The sequence below is a fragment of the Leptonychotes weddellii genome, chromosome 12, assembly GCF_054177405.1.
Source record: "Leptonychotes weddellii isolate Sample4059 chromosome 12, ASM5417740v2, whole genome shotgun sequence".
NCBI classification, from domain to species: Eukaryota; Metazoa; Chordata; class Mammalia; order Carnivora; family Phocidae; genus Leptonychotes; species Leptonychotes weddellii.
The window spans coordinates 11,233,002-11,254,262 of record NC_138380.1 but is presented as its reverse complement, the minus strand read 5'-3'; the positions used below and the strand labels follow the sequence as shown (position 1 = coordinate 11,254,262).

The following is a 21,261-nucleotide window of genomic DNA, read 5'->3' as shown; positions in this document are numbered from 1 at the left end:
GCACTCAGGCACCCCCGGTCTTTCTGTGACCCCAAGGGTCCTGAGATCACAATGTCCCACGAGGGTTCCACACCCCCTTAGCCACTGGAGCGACATCCCTCAGTGGAGCCGACTTCTAAAATTTCCAATTTTGTGCTCCACGGCTCTATCACTTGCCAGAAGCGGTCGATGGAGGCCCCTCCCCCGCCATCTATCCTCCCGAATATTGCCTCAGATTCACTTCTCCGCACGTCCTACCTTCCAGAAAGTGGTCGCTTTTCTGTTCAGAGAGTTCCTGCTATTCTTTTCTTCGATCTCCTGTTGAGTTCATAGGTGGTCCGAATGGTTTGATCCCTATCCAGCTGAATTCCTGAGACCAGACGAAATCCAGGTCTCCTGCTCCTCCGCCATCTTGCTCCTCACTCCTTTCTAGTTCTTTCTTTTTGCTCCTTCAGTTGGATTCTTAGAACCTGCCTACCAGAACCCAAAGAGGAGGTTAGGGTTGCTGGTTGAAGTTAGAATCTCTTTCTTCTGTTATTCCTGGCTTCCTTCGGTTAAAACCCTGACTGATCAAAACCTCAGAACTTCCGAATTCCTTCTATTTGTTTCTGTCTCTTCATCTAGAATTCCTTAAATTCCTAGATTAGGTACCTATCTAGTTGACTAGAATTGTTTTCTTTTCACTGTCCCTTATGCTTTTATTCTAACCAGATCTCAGAGTTGTTATGTATTTACTTATTTTTTAGGAAACCATTAGGCCATTTTCTCTTTCTAGGGGGTCTGTGACTTGGGACAGCATATCTCCTTTGCTGTTAAAATCTGGCTGTGTGCCTGTCTTTCTGTATCTGTTTTGGTTTACTGACCTGTCCAACTGGTACTCTTATCACCCAGGCCTTCATCGGGTGGTATTTTGTCTATTGGCTTCTACTCTGTCGACCTGCCCTTGTTCATTTTTCTTGTGTACCCCAACAGGGACCAGTCTCTCCATTACTGACCCCTAGGCCTCTCCTGAATCCTGAGGGCTCTGTGCCCATCTGGCTGATAGCTAGGCTTCTCTAGATCTTTCCACACTCATTTCCTATTGTCCGGAGTCCCACCCCTTGCTAGGATAGCACCCCAAATCAGTGACACCTTGAGGTTACAGGGTTTTGCAGCCAATCTTAACAGAATATTCCTAAAATCACAATGAAGAAAGAGAAAATATTCTTAGTGTACCAGTTGGGAAGTCTTGAGTACTCAAAGCAGGACTTCGTGTGACCCTGCATGCTTTAGATCAGCCTTTCCCAAGGAATATTAGTTATGCAAACTGCCTGCCAGAGAAGGGTTGCACAGTTAACAGATCAGGGAAACTGTGTGTATTTCTCCTTTTGGAAGTTTATAATGTATATGAACATATTAAAGATTCTAAGACGAACTGCGGTAAACATACCTTGTTTCAAACCAGGGAATTTTGATATTTCTCAACTCCTTGCACCATTGAATCCTCTACCATCATTACTGTTTTTATTTGTTGTGACGCTTACTAGCCCCTCTGGAACATTTGGGAGAAATACTGTAGATACTGCAGACTCACCCAGTGCTGCTTCTGTCCTGAGGCTAAAGCACCCCTTCTCTCTTTTCTGTCTCTCCGTGCTTCTCCCCAGCCTCCCTCAATGTAGGCACCTTATTCTTTAAAATTTAGTGTGGGTGTCATTTGATGTTGTATTTCCCCGGCCATCGGGGAAATTGCTCCCCGCACACCGCATACAGTCATACCTGCTCTGTGTTTTCATAATCCTCGATGCCTGTCTCCATCATGTGAACCTGCTGCATTGTGTTGTCATTTTGCGTGTCTGCAAATCCCCCGTTGCACCCGGAGCTCTTTGAGGGCAGATACTTTTGGTATCACCAGGCCCTAATACAGGATATGTATTCGCTAGTGATAATTCCATGAAAAAAATGATTAGCTTTCTATCATCAGGATGACTCCAAGCCCTGCCTATATTCCACATCCACTCGGCACCCAGGAGACTAACCTATCCTTGCTGTGCTGGACCGAGGTGCCTCACCATCACCTCTGTGCTCCACCGGCTCTCGCCCGAGTTCCCTTTTCCTTGCTTAAGCTGCTGCAGAGGGCAGAAAACACGTCTACTGCTTGAACTGGGACAAGAGCCCAGTGTCTTTACTTATAAGCTGCCCCTATGAGTGTGTGATTCTCCTAGAAATCCCTCACTTGGTTTCAGTGTACTGGGATTGAAGTGGGATGGAGGGGAAGCCTTCACATACTTTCTCTAGACCAGCAGTTGACAGTGTCGAGGGTTCTCCTCCAGGTCCCCATTTCTGCTGATACTGGTTGTACTAATGGCGTAGAAATCGAACCAGCTCTGCCCCCAGTTAGCAAGTTCTGGGGAGTTGTGTGTCTAGCATGTGACAGCTCTGTTTAAGATGTGGGCAGAGTCTTGGGCTTTGGCTGTATTTACAATCTTGAGATTTATATATATATATATTTAATTTATAAAGTATAATTTATACTTTACGGAAGGTCCATTATGAACTCTTAAAGACAGTGGCTCTGTTGTGTATGTTTTCTATATATTGCTAAACTCACTGATTGTAATATGCAATATTTTGCCATAAAGCACTGGACTAAATCCAAATCACTTTTTATTCTGACTTGTTATGAGAGATGCCTGGCTGTAGTTTTAGATATTCAGGTGAACATTCTAGAGTCCCAGGATTCTCCTCTTACTTGAGAGCACTTGGACCTCTAAAGAGAATGCAGGCTTAAATTAGCTTTGCCTTGGACAGGTCTCTGAGAGAGGAGAAATTCTGGCCGACCCAACCACTGATTGGTCGAAGAGCCAGCCTAGTTATATACTTGGGAATTTATAGTCTAAAGTACGGTAATATGTTCCCTGGCCAGCAGATTCACGAGGCCTACTATAGAAAAATTAATTTCATTTACAGTTTGGTTTATTCAAGTCTTTTTACTGAGTACTCAGTTAATTTCTGAGATTTTGAATATCCTTTATAGAATTTGGTTTGAGGACAAGTAGGCCATGAACATTTGCTGGGTACTTACCTGTAGAGCGTTCCAAGTTACTGTAATCTTTGATTTAAAATGAATGTATTTAACTTCCAGGGTGAAAAGGAACAGCCCGTGTTTGCAGTGACTGGCCTTCGATGGGGATCCTTCAGAGATGCTGGCGTCAAAGTTAGCAAGTAAAGGATCACTGTACTGATGTGGGATGATTTTTTAAAAAATCTTTTTCTGCTCCTGTCTTTGAGGTTTCAATATACAGTGATCATCTAGGAAGAAATTTGATGGGCCTGGAGGTTGAATTTCTTATGAATAATAGAGGCAGAGGTTTAGATCTGACACACAGAAAGGTTGGGGAAGGTTCCCGTTTCCTCCACACTAGCTTGGTAGTAAAGCGGCGGAGACCACATCTCTGTCCCTGGACATCGTGTTTGAGCACAGGCCAGGCTCACTCCAGACTGGGGTTGCCTGGCATCCTGCAGCCTGTTGGGCTGGCCCTGCAGGGGCCCCAGCCTTGTGGAGCCTTTCCAGTCCTGGAAGACTGGCCCTGAGAGGTGTTCTTGTCGAAAGCCTGGTGGATCGAGAGACCACAGGCTGCCTCTCTCAGAAGGAAGAAAGGTGGACGCCTGGCTGTGTTGTGAGCTGAAGAAACAGGCCTGTCTCGGCAGTGAGGAGAGGGCCATGACTGGCTTCCATGGGAATGAACTCTCTTTCCTGAGAATTCATGGTGCCGAATGAAACTGTTGGCTTGGAAAGCAGCTGAGTTGTGTTCTGTTCCCAGTGGAGGGTGGTGCAGGCGCAGGCTTCCTGAGGGGGGGACTGACTCCATATCTGGTGGGTAGTGCTTTTTCTTTACCTTTTTTTTTTTTTTTTTTAAACATCAGGCTTATAGTTTTAGTATAGTTTAAGTGAATCATGATCGATCTCACAGCAAAAGACGCCTCTTTCCCCTCATAGGCTTTCCTGCCACACTTTCTTTATGGAAATTTCTCTTAATTGTCTCACTTTGTTATTCCTGCTAATGAGGTTCTCGAGAGTGGAATGCCAAAGAGAGATGTGCTGTATTGTATTATACACTGCACTGTTGAGCATTTCAACATTGTTTTTATGTGTAAGTTGGCCATGATTACCTTGATTCCACAAATCCACCTTATGGTGTTTATTTTTTTTTTAAAGATTTTATTTATTCGGGGCGCCTGGGTGGCTCAGTCATTAAGTGACTGCCTCCGGCTCAGGTCATGATCCCAGGGTTCTGGGATCGAGCCCCGCATCGGGCTCCCTGCTCAACAGGAAGCCTGCTTCTCCCTCTCCCACTCCCCCTGCTTGTGTTCCCTCTCTCGCTGTGTCTCAAATAAAATCTTAAAAAAAAAAAAAAGATTTATTTGCGAGAGAGAGAGCATACAAGTGGGGCGGGAGGTGGGGGCAGAGGGAGAAGCAGACTCCCTGCTCAGCAGGGAGCCCACAGCGGGACTTGATCCCAGGACGCTGGGATCATGACCTGAGCCGAAGGCAGATACTTAACTGACTGAGTCACTCGGGGGACCCAACAAATCCCCTTATGTTTTATCTGTGATCTTGAATACGAGCAACTCACCAAGAGTAATTGCTTTGTTTTCCCTGAAAAAGTCTGGTGAGATCAAATTGCTTCCTGAGGTGTGTTAATCAACAACTGAGCGCTAGCATAGGTCAGCCCCTTTAGGAGTATCTCACACACCTGCCCCTATTTTGACTGATTTTTGAACAATGAATTTTAAAATTTTGGTGGTGATTATCTAACAGCTCAACTGGGACCTTCCATGGAGCCCCTCTGTGTGCCGTGGAAGAAACAGTAGGATGCAAGAAATGATTTGCTGTCTGGCCATCAGGCTACAAGCATAGTGTCGATGCTGTGCCATTGGTAGAGATGAGTGCAACTACGGACAGCGTCTCTCTGGCCAGCTGGGAAATGAAACAGATTATTATGTAAGCTTAGAAAAAACCAGATGATCAAGGTGCTCATTTGTAGCATCACAGTATGAACCTGAATAATAATTAGGATGACTCCACATTGCTCTTTGGATTCTATCTAATCCCCTTATTCTGGCATTCAAGGCCCAGCTTGATCCGTCATCAACCCTAATTCCATAGTTATGTATCGTTACTTTTAAGTCTTTAATGTGGATACTGTTCTCAGTGTTTCCTGGGCCTTTGCTATTCCTCTTGCCTAGAATGACTTCTTTCCCTCTTTCATGGATCTAAATCCAAACCATGTTTTTAAATCCCACGCCCTTACTTTGCTGTTGTGCCATTCATCATGCAGGCCTGGTTGTCCTGATGATTTCCAGTCCTTAGTGATTTCTTGTCCCTTCTTGACTCTCCTCACCAATAAATAGCGATCAGTTGACACCGATATATATATATCACATATATATATATACGGTCATTTATTGTTTTCTGTTACTTTTTTGGGCTTTATTTTCTCAAGTTATAAGCCTTCTAAGGCAGGAATTTTATACTCTTACTTCTGTTTCCTTTATATACATAGTAAATGCTAAATAAATGCATATTGAACAGAATCAAATAGGGAGCACTTAAGATGAGCTGGTAGGAGACAGAGATAAATTTTAAGAGAGGAATCCATTTTATGTCACTTTTCTAATTCCTGGTAGGCATCTTTCTCTCTACGCTAGCTTTTATGTATTTAGCAGTATGCGGTAGACCCTCTTCATTCCCAGATTTAGCATTTCCCATTTTGAAGCTGCATAACACGAGTAATGTGAAGTTAGGCTGATTTACAGATTTTAATTGTGTGTGTGTGTGTGTGTGTGTGTGAGAGAGAGAGAGAGAGAGAGAGAACATGGTGTACAGGATCCAGTCATTTAGCGTGTGTGTGTGAGAGAGAGAGAGAGAGAGAGAGAACATGGTGTACAGGATCCAGTCATTTAGCGTGTGTGTGTGTGTGAGAGAGAGAGAGAGAGAGAACATGGTGTACAGGATCCAGTCATTTAGCATGTGAGGCACACACCAGACCACCCAGCATCTGCATCTCATTGTGGCTTCATCATCCTCCACTCATTGCTCTTTTGAATGTAGACTCTGCTACATTCTGTGGTTGAAAGTGTATATTACGGTGATACCTGTGAATTGAGAGAGTCAGGGAGACGCTGATTATGTATTTCTTGTAAATTTCAAAGATCTATGCACTGTGTAACTAATTACGCCCTATTTGACACGACATTGAAATGCAGATTAAAAACTGTCCTGCTTTTTTGTGCGAAAGCACAATCCCCAGGCCTCCAGAGCTGTGAGTAGAGAGTAATTCATAGTACATCCCTCACACTAGAGGTGATTGTGAAGAGTATCCACAGTAGAGGTGCAGTTTTAACGTACTGTCCTTCGTGAATGGTGTCTATCACGTTGACAGTTCTCTTAATATTCTAATCAGATTTTTGTCTTGATCTTTCTCAGGTACTGGTATCTCGGGCCTCTAAAAACCAAAGCAGCTCACTTCTTCAGCACTCTTAAGGTAAATGCAATTTCCAGTGTAGAAATTTCCCATGTTATTTTGTTGTTACTCTATGATGTGTGGATTTGGATTTTTAAAAATTCCCTGCTACAGATACATCTGACATGTTCCAAATGGGGGATATTTACTTAGATACGAATGCAGGAAGCATTCCTGTTGGATAAGCCATCACTCCTCATCTACCAGCTCATTCCCTCCCTTACTAAACTCATACTTAATTTCTCTTTGATATTCCACTTCCCTTTGCTTACTTATTCACTCACTCTTGCCAGACAAACCTGGAGCAGAATGACCTATATCTTATCCATTATTTGTAAGGGTATCTACATTAGTATCTGGAAATGAATTGAAGATTTGCATCCGAAAGTATGTAATTGAACAGACTTGTGTATAATAGAGTAGGTTTCAAACTGTGCTAGCAAAATATGGGTAGTGGTTACTGTCTTAGACCGTACAAGTAGAGACTATTTCCAACGTCAGAGAACATTCCATCGGGCACTGCTATGATAGCCTGTCCACTGAAAAATGTTGGCATAGAGAAAAGCTGGACAGTGTGTATTGATGAAAATGCTAATAGCAAAGTCATCCTTACCTGTGGATAACATCCCGTGTTCAGCTTTTATGCAAATCAAAGCAGTGTATTCAAAAGTTGGCAGGTCAATCTGAAAATTGGCTTACGAAGTTTGTAGTGAAAATATTGGTTCTAATGTTAATATTCAGAGCATCAAGTGTTTTTCTAATTATAAAAGTGATGTATGTCCATTACATAACATTTGGAAAACAGGTCCCTTCACCTTCTAAATAAATTCTTGTTGTGTTAAAGAAATGTAAAAAAACTCTTAAGTACTGGAGGTAGCTGATTAACATGATTATAAACATGAACTTGGAGGGCAATGCCTTTCTACACTGAAGGCAGACCGTTTTAGTAAAATGCATTGTTACTCTTGCTTAAGGGAGTAATTTCAGTGGTGGAGTGGGGGTGCAGTTAGGGAGAGTAGAGTAGCTGCGTATTTAAGTTGTCAAATCAGGGAGAATGTAACCTCTTTCCAGCATTTCTTCAGCAGTTATTAAATATCTAGTGTGGCCAGTCCTGCTATCTGCTTGGAATACAAAGTCAAGTAAGGCAGGTTTCCTGCCCTCAAGGAGGATGCACGTTTGGGGAGTGTGAGGGACCAGTAAATCAGGGGTCTGGCAAGTTCTGGGAGAGCGTATGGAAAGATAAGGTGGGAGCAGACTGGGGGGCAGGGGCATTCATATCTGGCTCAGGGGCAGCAACCTTCCCAGGGCAGGGAACACTTGTACTCAAGTTTGAGTCTACACAGGACTAGATAAAGGGCAGTCCAGGTGGAGGAGCCGGGACATGTGAAGTGGTCGTGATGTCACGTGGCCATGGCTGGGGGCAACAAAAGGGCAGGAAGGGAGGGTTGGAGGGGAGGGGAGGAGGGGAGGGGAGGACGTGGCAGGTTGGGATGCTGCGGCTGACTTTCACCATGAAAGCGCTGGGGAGTTACTGAGTCTTAAGCATGGGAGAGACATGAGCGGATCTGCGTTTTAGAAAAGTTATTTGTCACCAGTGTAGACAAGTGACTGCATGTGGATGGTTAAGACAAGAGTACCAGATAGAAGATGGTTCAAGTAAGCCAGGTGAGAAGTGATGAGGTCCGGACTAGTTTGCTAACTAGAGTTTTCCCTGAACGCTGACAATATTAGAGTAGGATCACCTGTGTGAACATGAAATTTTCCGTTTGGCATATGGCGCAGACAGGCCAGGGATAGCCCCGAAGAATGGAAGCATGGGAAGAGCCGCAGAGCCGCCCATGAAGCCCTGAGGGGAAGGGGAGGGCCCCGTGAGTCCCCCTGAGAGAGACACTCTAGCCAGTGGGCGCCAGAGCGTCAAGAAGCGGCAGCACAGAGTCGGAATCAGGACGGGAAAGTGCCCGCTGACCTCGGCAGCCTCTGAAGGTTTGCTCAGCTCTTAAGTGGAGGGGCTGAGCCCCATCAACGAGAGTTAGGGGATAAAGGGAGATAAAGATGCACAGACAGCAGGGCTGGGCCGCTCCTTCAAGAGGCCTGACTTTGAAGGGAAGGAGATAGAAAAGGCAAAAGCTAGTGAGAAATATGGGGCCAGCAGAGTGTTGTTTTTATTGATTGGAGAGAGAGCCGTGTCTTTCTACCCTGAAACAAAAGACAAGAAGAAAGGGAAGAGGTGAGAGACAAGGAGAGGCAGAGCCAGGCTGAGTCAGCAAAACCCACGTGCAGGTCGGAGGGCGCGGGGCCCACGGTGCCCGGTCAGCCCTGGACAGAGGAAGGGATGCCTTTTTCCTTGAGAAGGAGAGAACTAGAGCAGAGGTCCAGGTACAAACAAATTTATAGAGCGTTAGGCAGTTCTCACTGAAGTGAGATGGTCTCACTGAAGTGTGGGAAGCAAGGTGATCTGTTGAAAATGAAGTGGGTGGTAGTGATGGGATTTTGAAGAGAGATGAAAATAGGGAGGTGTGGAAGGATTATCGAGTGGCATTGAGGACCCGAGACCAAGAATTTGAAGTTGGCACAGGTGTACTTACCCGGATTGCCCCTCTACTAACATGGAGCCACGATGTGCAAGTACAGAAACCTAGTGACAGGATTGATCCAGAATAGGGGCTTTTCGGGGCACATATGATGTAACACCAAAGACACAGCAGGACCAGCAGTGATGGGAAAAGAGTGACTTAAAGTTATCAGCTGTTAATTAGGCACTGAGGGAAAATGGTTTAGTCAGGGACTGGAATTCTCAATGGGATTGGAAATTTGGTGTGGGATTGGATCTTCAGGGGCCAAAAAAAAACAACACCCCTCTCTTCCTCTTCTGAGTTTGAACCAAGTTATGAAAACAAATGCAGGAACCAGGCAGATGGAGATCAAAATACCAGCTTTATAAATGTCAGCAGGAGTAAAGGACACAGCTTAGATAATGCGGTCACAATCAGATTTCCAAATATTCCAAATTGAATTCATCCCCTTAAAACATCTCCTTCAGGGCAGACACTGCCATAGGAAGCCGACTGCATGATGAAGCAGTGAGTCCCCAGGACAGCCACTTTCATGGGCGGGGGAGAGAGAGAGAGAGAGAAGAGCCAGAATTGTTATTCCTTTGTAATTTACCACATGGAAGCCTGAGAACAGGGGAGTGGGTCACCCTGAGAGACATACTGGGCACAAAAGAATCAGTCAAAAAAAAAAACAAACCACAAAACAGAAGAATATGGGATGTGGTTAGAGAGTAGGATATCAAGGTTTTAGATTTCTAGGATGAAATAGTTCTGGGTAACAGGAAGGACCAGGATGTGGCCATGGAAATGGGTGGCTGGGGGCTGAGTGAGTAGGGGGGTGTTTTAACTATTCCTGTGGACACTGATGAGCCTGGACTGGGCTGTCAGGAAGTAAAAGACAACCTAGAGTCTGAGTTCATGGTTGTCAAGATCGGCCTTCAGTAGGAAAAGAAAGCTTGAGGATTCCAAGCTCCAGAGTAGAGCTCATGCCATTCAGTGAGATTACTGACTCGCCTTCTGGCAGGCATGGGTCGCTCACTAACCTCTGCAGAGCTCCTCCCGGGGTTTGGCCTTGGGTGTGCCTGACAAGTTTTCTCTCTTCACGTTGAAAGGAGTGGCCTCAGACACATCAAGCGTCTATCTCGTACACGGGACCTACGGAGAGACCTCCCAGGGCAGCAGACGAGACCCCTCCGCGGCCATCTTTGTACAGGAGAATATTACGCAGGCTCGCGTCATACTGGGCACAGCCGCAGGACGGTGAGCCGCATGCTGGCTGCAGAGGCCTGGCCGGTGCAGGGCTGCCTAAAGCGGCCCCCACGTCAGTGTGAGCCGCTTGCCTGGTGCAGGAGAAGCCTTTCAAGGGCCCCTGTGCCACACACAGCAGGACCCAAACCTGCGCTGTCCCATGCATGCGTCCTTGGTGACAGACCATGACTGACTTTTATGTTTCTGTGGCTGCTCTGGTAGGGATGTTTCGGGTATAGAGACTGCATTTTGAGCCTGGCTCTTCGTCCTGGGTGTAAGAAACTATGAAATAAATAAAACTGAGGTGGAGAGTCCGCGGGCAGGCCTGGGTCCGGGCCAAGCTGAGTGCCAGCAGCTCGCCGTTGGTGCGGGAGTGATGAAACGTTAGCGGGATACACTGACCTGAATCTAATCCCCCACACAGCCCTCTCCCAAGAGGCGAGCCCCGAGGCCTGGAAGGAAGTGCAGCTGTCCACCATCGAACTGTCCATCACGACGCGGAACAGTCAGCTTGACCTGACGGTGAGCGTGCCCTTTTACTAGCCAAGCCTTTGCTGTGGGACTACATGCTCTTCCGCTAATTGGGTATTTTTCTGTTTACCCTTTTGGGGGAGAGAGGAAAGGATCAGGGAAAAGAGGGTGTGGTGTGGTGTTTAAGGAAGAACAGCAGAGTGAGGCAGTAGCTTCAGGCTGGGCGGGCAGTTCGTGGTAGCAACCAGGCTTTCTGAGAACTGAGGGCAGAAGGCCTTTAGAAATGAAAAGTTAGCCTGCTCCCTTTTGTCTCAGGAATAAAAAATTGTGGAACTTTTACTTGAGTGAATACCCATTATTTTTGTGACTATATTAAGTATATGGATTTAGGTCCCCAGGAGAAAAAAATATATATACACATATACATAGAGTCTGCCCTGCTGACAGGCACGGTCCAGTGTGGTGGCCGCTAGACCCGTGGCTGTTTGAATTAAATAAAATTTAGCATTCATTTCAAGTGCCCATAGGCCATATGTGGCGAGTAGCTGCCGTACTGGAAAGCGCAGATACAGAACGTTTCTGTCAGTGCAGAAAGTTCTGGATGGTGCTCCTATTGACAGGACACCAAAAAAATGTCGAAATAAAAGCAGAGATTGACAAACTGGTCTGCCACCTATTTTTGTTTAGGTGGCACACAAACTAAGAATTGATGTTACATTTTCAAATGGTTGTGAGAAGATGAAAAGAATTTTTTGTGATACACAGAAAGAATACGAAATCCAGGTTTCAATATCCATAAGAAAAGTTTTATTTGGAACAGCCACATTCACCCATATACGTGCTGTCTGTGGCTGATTTCATGTCCTGATGGCAGAGTCGAGTCGTTGCCACAGGCTCTCTGGCCCCAAATCCCCAAATACCGACTCCCTGGCCGTCTAGAGTTTTCTGATCCCTGCCGTAGAAAAAACCTGAGTAGTTTGTATGAGCAAGAATGTGAATAGAAAAGTTACCCTGTCCTGTGGACCCATCCAGGTCGTCTGTGCACAGTTGACCTGGTCCGTCTGGAAACTGCATGTGGACTTGAACGTGGTGATGAACGTACGCATGCAGCCCGGAGTTCGACTCTGACATTAGTAGAGTAGTGAGTTGTTTTCTAATTAGAAAAGTAACATATGTCCATTGTATAACATGTGGGTAACACAGCTCCCTTCACCTTCTAAGTTCTAGTTGGGTTGAAGAGTTAAATTAGGAAAATCATGAAGCACTAGAGTGAAATCGAGGTGATTATCAATATAAACTAAGGGGAGGACCAGGCCTTTCTAAGCATGGTGTCTAAGGCAAAAATCATATTGATGCATTTGTCTACTTACGATTAAAGAAACTATAAACAAAATTTTTAAGGACAGATTGGGAAAAAGAATGTGATACAGCAGGAGTTAATAGCTTTCCTTACAACAGACTCTTAAGAAATAGACAGAGGACTCCTATAAGTAACAGGCACGACAAGAACAGAAATTCACAAAGGAAATAAACATGGAAAAATAGTACATATTCAGCAAATAGAAGCTATCTGCCAGCCACTGCCCTGAGAATTTTACATACTTTTATATGCATGTAATAGGTCAGGAACCAGAAAAAGTGCTCACATCAAAGAAATGCAAATTAAAATAACAACGAAATGTCCTAAATTAAGCATGCTAGGGTGTGCCGTGTTAGTGTGGGTGGGAAATGGGTGCTAATGCATTTCTGCTGGAACTGTAAATCAGAACACCCTTTCTTGATGGTGTCTTGCTGGTCTCTCTGAAGCATCTAAAACAGACTTAATAGGGCCCAGGGTGTGCTTCTATTTCTAGGAATTTCTCCTACAGGAATAATCAGATGCATACACATACATAGTGTAGCCATTCCCTTATTTCTTACATGATGGAATTCTGCAAACACTGGTGAAAATGTATTAAGGTTGAAAAAAATAGATTATATTCCAGAGGAATTTCAAAAAGAAAGATGAAATTTCTAATTATACATTGCTTTTATACCCCATCTCTGATAATAGGTATTTCTAGTGTTTTGTTCTTGTTCTTTTTACATTGTTCTTTTCTCTGATGACGGAATACCAATGAATGGATGGAGTTCGGTTGAGGGTGTGATTGTGGCCCCAGATTAGCCACATGCAGAGTGCCGAGTGCTTTTGATCTCAGTGCCAATTATGAGAGTGTAAGATTCTGTGCCGCTTATCACAAGGAGCAGTACATTCATTTTCTGTTTCCACACCTCTTCGTAAAAATAAAAGCAAATGCAAGAAAATATTCAAAGACAATGAAGCTGCCATGTGATAGCTCCAAACTCATTTATCATTTAAAAAAGTACATTCAGAGTCAAAGAGGCTTTAAGGGGTGTGCAATGTGTGGAAATTAGGATCTCTTGTACAGCTCTGTTCTCTGTATTTATAATAGCAAAATATGTGAAACAAATGAACCAGGGGACTGATTAAATCCATTCTGGTACGTTTATTTAAGGTGTTCTCTGTTTACTGACACGGAAAGATATTCATCATATATTGTTAAATGAAAAACCAGGCTGCTGTGATATACATCACATGATTCTATTTTTACTTTAAAGAGAAACACTTTCACCTATAATTGAGTTTTGCGAATGATGGAGGTAAGGCTTATAATCTTTGCCCATAGAAAGCCAGTTGTCCAAGCACCGTTTACTGAACATACTCTTCCTCCCCCTCCCCCATCTGCAGTAAGCCCCTCTTATGCAGTGAGAGCAGGTGTACACGGGCGTGTTTGTAGGTTCTCTCTTCAGTTGCTTTGTTCGTCTAAACCTGTTACTACTACGCTTTTGATTATCATTGTTTTATAGTAAGTCCCTCTATGTTTTTCTTCTTAAAGAGTTTCTTGACTACTTTTGGCTCTTTGGCCTCTATAAATCCCTTAAAAGGTTTCTTTTATTAAGTTCCACATAAAAATCTGTTATATTGATCACGGGATTACACTGAACTTGTAGATCAATTTGAGGAAAAATGATACTTCTCTAATATTGACTCTTCTGTTACGTGAACGTGGCATGGCTCTTCATTAGGCTGGGAATGCCTTTTAGTGAGGTTTTATAGTTCTAATATTTTGCCTTTTGCTGGATATATTCTTGGTTATCTTAATTTTTGATGCTACTGTAGATAGTATCCTTAAAATTTCGTTTTTAAATATTTGATTTAGATGGACATGTAATTGACTTTTTTTATACTGAATCAGCAACCTTATAACTAAATTCTTACTAAGTTTATTTTATGGATTCCTTTGGATTTTGTATAGATTCAATCATATCAACTGCAAATAGTGCAAGTTTTGTTTTTCCTTTCAAATACTTAGCCTTCTGATCTTTTCTCTCACCTTACTACCTTGGCCGGGACCTCACTACAGTGTTCAGGAGACGTAGTGATAGCAGGCGTCGTTGTCGGACTTCTGATGTAGACAGAGAGGTTTCATTGTGGGATGCCTCGGTGGCTCAGTCGGTTAAGCAGAGTCCTGGAATCAAGTCCCACATCGGGCTCCTTGCTCAGCGGGAACCTGCCACTCCCCCTGCTTGTGCTGTCTCTGACAAATAAATAAAATCTTCAAAAAAAAAAAAATGTCACCCCTGCCACCCACACCATCTGATGTTTCTGTATTCTTTTCTCTCATTTTTCTAATGAACTCTCATATACTTCTACTAATATACTTATTTTCTAATATATTTCGTAATTTACCATTTCTCTCTCTCTCTAATTTACTGTTTTTGTACTGATACATTCTAACATGCTTCGAATATATTCTATAACTCATTATTATGGTTAGATTTTATTTTATATATTTATTTTTGTTTATTCCCTCCACTCTTCCCAGTAGAAGATAAATTCTTTGTAAGCAGAAATACTCAGTTTTTTAGTTCATTGATGTAACCCAAGCACCTGGTAGAGTCTATGGTAGTTGACACTCAGTAAGTTGCTGCATAAAAGGTGAACTTAGAGCCAAGTCATCCCCTGTATGTTCTGTAATTCCAGGCTGAGAGAGCGAGCTGCGTTTTGGTAGTGCTCTTTACTCTTCGGCAAAGGCTGTCCACTCTCAGCAGCTCATGGATTATCCTGGGGCTACAGATTTTTGAACCTGTCCAAAAAGAAACAGTACCTGTATTTGAAGCAGTCACAGAAGTATTGGTTCTGATTTATAGAGAGCCAGGTTTGTACTGTTAGCCACTAACTGGTAGTAAACTGGGGGGAGTGCTCCAAGGACCCGGTCTGGTTTTACAGCCACTTCCTTGTAGCTCAGTTCTTCTAGAGCTTTTGGTGGACGGTAATGAGAAGTTTTTAAAATTTACTGTGGCAGAAATGGATTGCTGCTCTTCAACTCGGGTTGCATATCAAAACTGCACGTAGAACATTTGAAAACACATACTTGGGGGGCACCTGGGTGACTCCGTCTGTTAAGCGTCTGACTCGTGGTTTCAGCTCAGGTCTTGATCTCGTGGGTTGTGAGATCGAGCCCCCCGAGTCAGGCTCTGTGCTCAGCAGGGACTCTGCTTGAAGATTCTCTTCCCCTGCCCCTCTCCTCACTTGCGCTCACTCTCTCTCTCTCAAGTAAATAAATCTTTAACCAAACAAACCAACAAACCCGCACATACTTGGGCTCTGCATACCAAGAAGCTGATCCAGCAGGTGTGGTGTGATGCTGACGCACAGTGAGGATGGAGGCTGGCTGGGGTAGACGGGCTGGAACTTGACCCCCGGGGAGGGAGCCCCAGAGACCACAGCAGCTGTGACGAGTAGTGTCGGGGCTTCGCAAACCTCCTACTCCGAGTTCCGACAAACCTGAGTTTTTGTTTAGCTTATCTGGGTAGTAAAAACCAACCAAACAGGGGCACGTGGGTGGCTCAGTCATTAAGCGTCTGCCTTCGGCTCAGGTCATGATCCCAGGGTCCTGGGATAGAGCCCCGCATCGGGCTCCCTGCTCAGTGGGGAGCCTGCTTCTCCCTCTCCCACTCCCCGTGCTTGTGTTCCTGCTCTCGCTATGTCTGTCTCTGTCAAATAAATAAAATCTTAAAAAAAAAAAACAAAAAAAACCCAACCAAACAAGCAAGCAGTGATGAGGTGATGAGTTTTATGGTATGTAAATTATACTTCAGTAGGGTCTTAATGTAAAAAAGAAAGAAATATATTCAAGATTAAGTTACTAAAAGTAAAGGTCTCTGTATAATAAACAGCTTTAAAATATGAACCTCTGAGGCTAAAGGAGGACAACAGGCTGCATTAGCCAAAATGTAGAGTATTAGTGTTAGTCTTTTTGACCTTGCAGAGTAAAGAAGACTTTATGAACATCTGCATTGAACCCGACACTGTCAGCAAAGGAGACTTCATAACTATAGGGTAAGTGGGCTGGGGTTTGTAGGAAATGCGGGTTAAGTAGTTCATATTCTAGCATGTACTATTCCGGATCCCCATGAAGTCTAAGATAGAGCGCAATGGAGGACTTCTGTGGTTTGGGGACTGTGTAGCCTCTTTCTTTCAAGTGTTTGGGTTGACACGTAAAATGTACCTCTCCTCCTACTTTGGCTTTTCCTGTTCGTTTTGGAAAAAACCCGAGTGTGGGGGCAAGCTGCCTTTCCAGTGAGAATAAGGATTCATGGGCGCCTGGCCCAGTGTCCAGAACTCTGGCTTCAGGGTCACAGTTGCTGGCTACAGATCTCGGTTCTGCCATGTTCTGGCCTCACGACTTGGACAGATCCTTTAACGTCTCTGGATCCTTTTCTCTGTGTATGGAACGGAATACTGTAATCACATCTAACTACCTCAGGATTGTTTTTGAGTCTCAAATGAGAGGATGTGTGGCAAAGTGTTTTTCGCGGTGAAGCACTTCACTGTTTCGGTTACTGCTCACATCAGACCACCTTGCCCCACTTGCAGGGCAGTAATGGAAAACCTGAAAAGGTATGGAGTACTTCGCACAATCTCCAGGCTTTTCCCTCTTCCACTAGAAAATATCCTCCAGTCCAGTCTGATTTGTTAAGCCCGACCTCTGCCGGAGTTTTATTGGTTAAGAATGCTCTAACCCCCCCACCCAGCTTCAGCACATCCTAGGAGCCCACGTGTTGCCATGCCAACTGGTAATCTGCTCAGCCAAGGTTGTTTGGTGCTTTGTCTCAGAGCTCCCTCTTGTGCCCACGTAGGGAGCAGACATTTCTGCTGTAGCCCCGCGGTCTCCATGGCTACTCCGTCATCTGCACTGCACGGGCAGCAGAACGTCTTTCACTGGTTTGCGCTGATCTTGCCTTTGGTACAAATTCATCAGATGCTGAATAGCTGATTCTGCAGCCTTTGATTTCCTTGCTGTATCTGTAGTAGAAGGAAGAAAGGGAAAGCCTTTCCTTTCTCGAGAGTGGCCAGAAGTCTCACACTGTCTTAATTGAGAGTCTGGCCCACGGGGCCAGCTGTACTCAAATTTCCTTCATAATACTGACATCCAAAAATAGAAAGAAAAACCAATTATGTTGCCTAATGTAGGTGAGTCATTATGTTCTGCATCACTGCTGTCATCTTCAGCAGCAGGAACACGGTTACCTTTGGTCTCTGCAGGAAGTGAGATTAAGTAATGTCTGTTTCCTCTGGGTACTGGAATAGAACATTGTGAGGTTGCTCTAGAAAACTCTGAAGCTTCATATACTAAAGAATTAACGTTATCATTTAATGCTAAAGAATGGACTAATTTACTTGGATTAGCTTTTACTCTTTCCACTGACCACGACTGGCTCCCAAGGATATATGTGCATGAGGAGTGTGTGTGTGTAGGCTGATAGTTTTACTCCAAGGTAAAGACAGTAGTATGCTAAGCAGACTGTTAATATGAATATAGAAAATCAGAAAGAACTGGTTGTTCATATGTAATATGTAAAAGAAATGTCTGCTTTAGAATAAAAAATGTTTTCTCGTTCAAGTAATGATAGACTCACAAGTACCAAATAACACAAGTTTAGTACTTTCCCTAAAAAAATTTTCATTCTAATTTTTAAAAGGATTTTTAATAGCCCATGAATTAGGTACAAAATCACTCGGTCTTAACTTCACACACAGTTCTCTACAGCAAGTTAACCTTCTCAATCTAGAATATATCACACTGCTGAGCAAGAATCATTGTGGGAAAGTTATTCACAAAACCCAAGGTTCAGCAGAGCATGAGTCCGTCTGTTTAAGCTCAACAAAAGAACTGGCTGTGCTCTCGTGATTGGACTGCAGTTGCCCGCCCTGGTGCCCAAACGTGCTTTTTCCTACACCGACAGAAGCAGAAAGGTGAGGGACCCCAAGCTGCGTGTGGCCGGCACCGAGTGTCTCCAGGCCAGCCAGTGCACTCTGCTGCTTCCTGAGGTAAGTGGGGCTCCCGTCCCACAGCTTCGGGTTCATTCTTGGTCCGTCTTCCTTTCTGTGAACAGACCCTCATGTCTAGGCGCCTGGTATGGGCTGAGCACTTGGCCAGGCTCTGGGTGATGTTCAGGGATACTTGAAGAGATGAGAGGATCCCCTTCTGAGTCCGGGGCTGAGCAGGGGACTCCTGAAGATTTCCAGCATTTGTAAGCCACAGTTCTATAATGTGATCTTTACATCTCCTGAGCCTTTATTTTTCTGAATGGACATTGTGCAGAGGTTACTGTGTTGTAAGACACAGAGAATTCTCTAGTTGGCAGATACTCATCATGGATCCTACTTTTCTTTTTCTTTAAACACAGGATCTGGAAACCGTTTTTGGGATGGCACTGAGTTTTCCTGTAGTATAAAATGCCAAGCTTAGAATAACCTATATAAGAGAGGAAAACGTTAGGAATATAATCTAAATTCTATAGTTATTCTAGGAGTCATGCCTCAGGAGAAAGTTACCACAGATGGCCTCTGCAGACTCCGGACCGTTACCCTACGGTATTCAGAAAGGACTGTAGTAAAACAGACGCTATCCCCCAGAGTGGGTGGCCCTGTAGTTTCAGCATAGCAAATGTTGAACTAAATGCATGAATTATGGAAGGTTTTATAGAATCTGTAACATTAATGCTGCTGTACTTGAGGGATAAAGCTAATAAGTCCTCAAGAAGAACCATGAAACTAATCCAGTGGGCATCACAGCTTTCCTAAGATGAGGGCCGACAAGGTCCTAGAACATTGTATGTTAACGAATTCCTGGAAGGTGCGGCAGGACCCCTGTATCCTAGTAAGTATTTTTAAATTATGGCCTTGTTTCTCAAATCCCAAAATACTCTGGGAGGCAATAGAAGCCCCCCTCCACCCCCCAAGACAAAAAGCAGATAGCAGAATTGGGAGATTTCCAGAAGCAGCCCCGTGCCCGTCTCCGTCCTCGGAGAGGATGCTGTGCTCCGTGGTGAGCGGCTCCTGGTGCAGAGGTGCTAGACCCTCCTCTCCTCTTCTCCACAGGGAACGGGGGGCTCCTTCAGCATTGACAGTGAGGAGTACGAGGCCATGCCCGTGGAGGTGAAGCTGCTCCCCAGGAAGCTGCAGTTCTTCTGCGATCCCAGGAAGAGGGGACAGCTGCTGCCCAGCGCGGCCCCGTGAGCCGTCGGGGGAGCCGGCCGCCCCCACGCTGCACTTTAGGCCTCGGATGGGACCACAAGGGAACTGAAGCCTCCCCTGTCCCCGCAGTGTTGTCACAGGACCCCAGGGCACCTCCATGGCAAGTACCCTGCCCTCGCAGTGCTCCCCCCGCCGTCCTCCGAGCCTCCCGCTAGCGCATGCTCAGCCTTGGCTGTGCGCCTTGCTCCCTCCTCCGTGGTGGTTTGCCTCAGGTGCGACCCAGCCCGGAGAGAAGGCGCCCCCCCGCCCCCCCCCCCCCGCCCCTCCGCTGGGAAAGGGCCTGACCTCGGTCGTCCCCACACGTGCAGCCGTCGGGGCCTTCCCCCCGCCGCTGCTGTCCTTTTTCTTGGCTTCTCCATGGGTGCTGCTACTTTCTGAGCTCAGATTCAAATTAAGCTTGTTTCAGTTCTTCCCTCAATCCAAAAACAGGGGAGGTGTTTCCCTCTTCAGCCAAGGCTGAAAAACTGTAAATGGCTAGTTTGTATTATTTTTTTAAGGTAGTGCTTAACTCTGGGTTTGCATGAGAACCACCTGGGGGTGCATGTTGAAAACTGATGGGCTTGGGGCCCACCCCAATCCTGGTCACTCAGGCTGGGGCCCAGGAATCTGCATTTTTAAAAAGCAGGCACCCTCCCCCAGGTGCTTCTATTCTAAGAGGTCCCCCAACCTCACCTGTTCAGCATTGTAAAGCATACCCCCCACTATTATGCTCATGCACCCCCTAAAAGTATTTTGAAAGATCATGTATCCCCTCACTTTCCAGATATCAACTTAAGAGTTGCCGAAGTATGTGTTTCCTGGTGTCATGTAAATACTATTTTAAAATAAAACTGTTATATCACTCTTTTAAACATATTTGGTGCAATTTAAATGTACAGCAATTTGACACTTATCCTCCATTTACAAACATAAACCAATAGGTTCTTTGGTATTTCCATTCCGCTTTCAGCAAAGAATGCTATTGTAATGTAATCTATTTTCAGGCCTGAAATTTTATCACTTGCCCTATTTTCTTGCCAACAAAAAATATACATGGAAATAATTTTTTAGTGTTAACTCAGTACAGGATTAACTGTTATAATTACTGCAATACAACTGATGAAAACAATACTGCGAATTTTTGATAATTAAAAACTAACACTTTGAGTTCAAGAGCGTTATTTACAGCTAAGATTAACACAGGACTCAACAGCATTTATAGTCCTTGTTTCATTTTTTTGTACATCTAAGCACCTAAATTAGACAAGACAAAGAATTCTAACGTCATACAGTTCTTTGAATTTAGTAGCTTGATTAGATCTTCCTTTAGTTTGTTGAAAGCAGAGAACTAGAAAGTACCTGATTTGCTAAGGATCTGTAAGCCAGGCTTTATAATCATTGATTTTTAATAGTACTATCAGGATTTTCCTGTGTTTGGTTGCCCCCGAGGTTTCCATACTCCAGAGGGCAGTGCCCAGAATGGATGAGGAGGGAGGATGGGGGTGAAGGGGGGGAATGGGAAGCAGAACTCACAGGCTTTGGCCACAGGCTCATTCCCCAGGCAGATCAGTTTTCGGACCGTACGCGTATACCTTGCCCATGAATCCCTTGGAGAGTGGAGACCAATGCTTAGAAGGATTATAAAGCGTATGAAGAAAGATCACAAACCACCAGGCTTACCTGTTCAGTTCTGATTCTTCAGAGGTTCTGATTCTTACAAGCTGTGCTTCACCGCCCAAAAACAGGTGGGTGCGAACCTGCAGAAGGAGCGCTGCTCCACAGTGCCCACAGAGGGGAGGGGGAACGTTTCTCCAGGAGCCAGGGGAGTCCTGAGCCATCGTGGTTTTCTGATAAGATTGTGAAGGACCAGCACAGAAGCTGGCTGGCTTCGTCCTTGATCGGCTGGCTACCGGGGCGTCTGTTT

The 21,261-nt window shown here is 44.8% G+C and overlaps 1 protein-coding gene across 3 annotated transcripts in view; it reads left to right on the top strand.

The window, feature by feature from the left end:
- The window catches only part of AGK (acylglycerol kinase), a 77,782-nt gene extending 57,573 nt beyond the window's left edge, over window positions 1-20,209 (top strand). For all 3 annotated transcript variants that reach the window (XM_081799978.1, XM_081799980.1, XM_081799979.1), the window contains 7 exons: window positions 3,101-3,180; window positions 6,446-6,503; window positions 10,147-10,294; window positions 10,707-10,804; window positions 16,087-16,157; window positions 18,065-18,149; window positions 19,203-20,209. In XM_081799978.1, coding sequence (XP_081656104.1) covers window positions 3,101-3,180; window positions 6,446-6,503; window positions 10,147-10,294; window positions 10,707-10,804; window positions 16,087-16,157; window positions 18,065-18,149; window positions 19,203-19,340 — 678 coding nt within the window. In that variant the 3' untranslated portion in view covers window positions 19,341-20,209. The remainder of the gene's footprint in view (window positions 1-3,100; window positions 3,181-6,445; window positions 6,504-10,146; window positions 10,295-10,706; window positions 10,805-16,086; window positions 16,158-18,064; window positions 18,150-19,202) is intronic.
- Window positions 20,210-21,261: the final 1,052 nt, after the last annotated feature.